General features: G+C 56.8%; 1 protein-coding gene across 1 annotated transcript in view; it reads left to right on the top strand.

Moving 5' to 3' along the window:
* LHX5 (LIM homeobox 5) overlaps positions 1 to 1,186 on the top strand; it is a 9,403-nt gene extending 8,217 nt beyond the window's left edge. The window contains exon 6 of the mRNA XM_029921620.1: positions 54 to 1,186. Within this exon, the coding sequence (XP_029777480.1) occupies positions 54 to 243 (190 nt within the window). The 3' untranslated portion in view covers positions 244 to 1,186. The remainder of the gene's footprint in view (positions 1 to 53) is intronic.
* Positions 1,187 to 4,836: the final 3,650 nt, after the last annotated feature.

The raw sequence follows: 4,836 nt of genomic DNA on the forward strand, positions 1-4,836 counted from the left end.
CTGGGCGCGCTGGAGCCGCCGCTCGCCGGCCCGCACGCCGCCGACAACCCCAGGTTCACCGACATGATCTCGCACCCGGACACGCCGAGCCCCGAGCCGGGCCTGCCCGGCGCGCTGCACCCCCTGCCCGGCGAGGTGTTCAGCGGCGGGCCCAGCCCTCCGTTCCCCATGAGCGGCGCCAGCGGCTACAGCGGACCCCTGTCGCATCCCAACCCCGAGCTCAACGAGGCCGCCGTGTGGTAAGGCCGCCGGGTCGGGCCGCCCCCGGACGCAGCCGCGCGGACCGACACGCCGCCCTCGGGGTTCCCTCTCGGGGCCGCACGCAGAGGCAGCGGCTCCTCGGCCGGGGGTGCAGGGGGCGCCCCGGCGTCCCCACCCCGACCCCGCGGGGCTCTCCCGGCGGCGCGAGCGGCGCTCGGGACCAAAGTCAACCCTTCGGAGGGTCGAGAGACTCCAAGCACACGCTCTGGACTCCCCGATCCCCGCCATCACCACCTCTTCGGACCGAGAGAGGGTTGAGGCCAAGGGGCGAAGCTGATTTCCCCAACCCCGTCCCCTCTGCCATTCGCGGGCACTGGGTAACCTTATTTCTCGCTCCGCTTTCCCCGTCTTTAAAACAGGATGATAAGAAAAAGAGAGATGGAAGAGAGAGCGAGGGAAGGGAGCAAAATGAGGAAGAGAGAAGATAGAGAGAGAGCGCGAGGAGCGCGCTCGGGGTTGGAGGGCGGGTGGCACCGGGAGGAAAAAGAATCCGCCTGCGCGTGGGCGCCCCCTGGTGGCCACGCTTGAGGATCAAGGTCAGCTTTCTTGGAAGGGGGCGGTCCGGACCTCGTGGCCCCGGGCCGGGCACACCCCCCACCCCCCCATCCCCTTGCTCTACCCTTCCTTCCTTGGACATTTATTGCGAGCCCGGGGGTCCAGGCCAGTCTGGAACACTCGCCCACCCTGCTCTCCCCTGGCAAAGCAAGGCGCCAAGATTTCCCGAGCTCATGCCCGCAGACCACCCCTCCCTGCCCGGGGCCTCGAGGCTGGGCCGTCAGGATGTACAGTATTATACTTTTTTGGAAGTCGAACGCTTCTAGTTTCCTTATTTTGTATAAAGAAGAAACAAATAAAGTATGTTTTTGTGTTTACTGTTTATTTATTGTACTCTAGTTATCCGGGGTTGGACATTTTTATATTTTTAAGAGGAGGGTGGGCAGAGCGAGGGAGGGGAGGCAGAAAGAGGTTTACCTAAAAAAAAGAAAAAAAAGAACGAAAAAAACCGCAAAAACACAAAAAATCAACTTTTTTTTTTTTAAAAAAGAAAGATTAATAAAAAAAAATGCTTTTTTTCCCTCAGTGCCGTGTGGCTTTCTTTTGTGTGTGTGTGTGCCTGTCTTTAGCCACTCAGGGTGAATAGAGCCTTTCTTTTCTCTAGTCCACGTGTCCCGAGTACCACGGGCTCCATGCACACGGCCCTCTCTGCATCTGGGGGGTCGGGTGCTGTTGAGAATCAGGTAATGAACATGGCTGCCATCTTTTTTGACAGCTACTGTGTGCCAGGCATGGTAGAGCCCGACGTTTGCATGCTCTCCTGCTTTATGTAATATCCCGCCTCTCACACCACCTCTCCCCTGCCCGGGCGCATAGTAGGCCTTCAAAGTAGTCCCCGAATGCAGGATTGTGGCATTTGTTTGTCCTCAGCGTGTCCTAAGAATTCTAGCTTCACTCCTAATGAGGCCCCCTGGGGCAGCAACAATGTTGGGGCTGGGAAGCTGGTTATCTTCCAGGCTGTGTTAGGACACAAGTACCCCGAGGAGGGCAGGGTGGGGGTCCTCTGCCTTTCTGATGCAAGCATGCTGATGCCATTAGGTAAATCAGCAACTGCATGATGGAGAGTGCTGGGGGGCGGGGGGGGGGGGGGGGCTCACTACTGAGGACAAGTCCCGCCTTCCTTTTGCCTCAGTTTCCTTACTTCTGAAAGTGGGGATTGGAAGGGCTTCCTGCCTTCCCTTCCCAGACACTGTAGGTTAATGAAAGGCAGAGGAGGGAGAGAACAGTGGCCTACATGGGGTCCCTTTTCACCCAAGCTGGAGGGAGGGGCTGCCCACTTGAATGGCCACGGGTCAGGAGGGGACAGGGGAGAGAAACGGACCACCAAGGAATGGGCACAGGCTCAGAGCCCTGCTCGCCTGTCCTTTTCTGTGGACTTTGAGGTTAATGCAAGGTGGCTTGGGTTTTTCTTTCCTTTCCCTGACATGCGTTTGTCTTTATCAGACCAAAGCCCGGTGCTCATTGAGGAAAATTTAGAAACTTCAGGTAAACAAAGGGAAGAGAACATAATCCCCCAGACTCTCAAGCACCCTGGTAATGTATTTGGTGCATTTCCTTCCAGACTTCTCTTTCCGTCTTCATTTTGAAACTGGAGCTCATTCTCTACACACTATATGGTTGCCTCTGGCTCACTCAGCAAGGTCACCCAGGTTAATAAACTGATCAGAGCTACGTCATCCTCTGTAGTGACTGGCTAAGCCTTCCTGGCGATGGCTGACCCACCCTTTTTTGCTTTTAAATGTTTTCTTTATTTTTGAGAGAGTGCAAGTGGGGGAGGGGCAGAGAGAGAGGAGGACAGAGGATCTGCAGGCTCTGCTCTGACAGCAGCGAGCCCGATGTGGGTCTCGAATTCCTGAACCGCAAGCGAGGTCATGACCTGTGCCGAAGTCGGGCGCTTAACCGACTGAGCCACCCAGGTGCCTCCGGTTTTGTTTTCTTTTTAACCAATTCTGTTGTTGGCCATTTGGGTCTGTTTCCAATTTTTTGCCACTTTAAACCATGCTGGAATAAATACCATCGTTGCTAAGTCTTTGGACTTGTCTCGGGATAGGTGTTATTTGCCCCCTTAGGATGCTCAGAGAGGTCAGGGGACATGCCCAAGGTCACACAGCTGGGGAGTGGCAGAGTAGGGACTCAGCCCCATGTATATATCGGGCTCTGTTTTACTCTGCGATGGTGCCCTGACTGTAATGATCACGGAGCCCACGAGACGATTTGAAAGATTCTGGGCCCTATCTCTGCCACAGCCCCCAGATGTTTTCTGGGCACATGTGGATTTTGCAAGAAGGGCTCACTTAGAACTTTCCCCAGAGAGAAACCCGGGCAAGCGAAGTTCAGAGGTGTGGCCTCACCTTCACTCCCTGGCAGACAGGCTTGTGAGGTGTCAGTCACTGAGGCTGGGGAAGAGGAGGGGAAGGGGATTTACAAGAGAGAGGAGAACTCCCCCCACCCCAGCCCTGCCAAGTCATGTGACATACTGCTCAGACCCTACCCCCACCCCCCAGCTGCCAAGAGGCGGAAAGACTGGGCAGAGATTTCAACTCCATTCTGGGGGCACAAGGGGGAACCTACAGGGTGAGAATTCCCTCCCAGCCCCCCATCCAGCTACACACACGCTTGCACACACGCACGCGCATACGCACATGCACCAAGCATATATGTCCTCACACAAATGCACATTCACACGTACAAAAACACGTGCACAAACAGAAACACCCACAGATACAAACATGGGCAGAGGCTCGTGGACACACTCCTGCAGATGTACACACAGGACACGCCTGGTGATAGGCACACCCCACACGCTTGTGGACACACGGGTCCACGCAGGTGCATGCACACTGACGTGCACACCTCATACACTTGTGTGCAGTATGCTTTCGCGCAGATATGCAACTCCCTAGAGGAGCACATACACACATGTCCACACATCCACGCCTGAGTCCACGTGCCCAGCCTCCAGGGGCACAAACAAACCTCATATCCTCGTGAACGTGTGTGCACACACATGTGTACAGAGCGTATGCCTGCCCTCCGAGTGCCCACAGTTGCAGTCTGGGAGAACCGGGAGTCTGGGAGTGGAAGGAGCCCACACCTGCCGCAGGGAACGCTTGAATAGCCCTGGGTGGTCCTTCCAGGATCTCTGAGGTGGTTCCAGAAGCAGGGAATCTGTGGGGTCAAGATCGTTCTTGGCGCTAATTCCCAGGGCACTCACCTCTGAGTGTTCCTGAGTGAGGAGGGGTGGGAGCAGAGGTCTCCTGGGAGTAGGATGGGGGCGGAACAGAGCAAGGGTTCTGGGGTCCCGGAGGCTACTGACTGGTCACTGGTCACTGTGTCACCTTTCTAAGCCTCGTTTTGCTCCGCTGCAAAATGGGCTCACAATGGCATTCCATCCCCACTGGAGAGATGTCATTCGACCAGTGGCCAAGGTTCAGGAAGTCTAGGGTCTGGGTTCAATACCCCCCCCCTACTGACACCAGCTTCCTTGGAAGAGGACAAGCTGGGGGGGGGGCGGGTGTCAAAGTCTGCTCAAGCCCACACCCCTTGCTGTGAACCCATCTCAACTCCCCAAGTGCCTATTTGGACCCGGGTACTCTGAGAGGAGAGATCTCACCAGCACCCACCTCCTCACCGTCACTAAGTCAGGGGGACAGTTCCTGAGGAAGGTGGGGTGGGGAAGGGGGAGGGTCCCTGGGCCCTGGGCACCCACGACCATTTTCTCAAAGTGTGATCGGGGGACGGTACGTAGCCCCCCAGGCCCCCTGACGCCGGCCGGCACCACTCCCAGGCACGGCACCCCAGGGGCTCCACACACTTAAGCTCCCAAGCTGATTCCGAGGCCCCCCAAACACTCAGGACCACTGCCCGATGAAGTCTTGCATATCTGGAGTCCACGCAGACCCTCAGATGCCCTTCAGAGGGAGTGTTGTTGCCCCCACTTTGCAGATGACAAAACTGAGCCCCAAGATGTGAATGAGCTGCCCGGGGTCACACAGCCAGGGAGTGGCAGGCCCAGGCTTT

The sequence above is a fragment of the Suricata suricatta genome, chromosome 14 (genome assembly GCF_006229205.1).
Source record: "Suricata suricatta isolate VVHF042 chromosome 14, meerkat_22Aug2017_6uvM2_HiC, whole genome shotgun sequence".
In the NCBI taxonomy this organism is placed as follows: Eukaryota; Metazoa; Chordata; class Mammalia; order Carnivora; family Herpestidae; genus Suricata; species Suricata suricatta.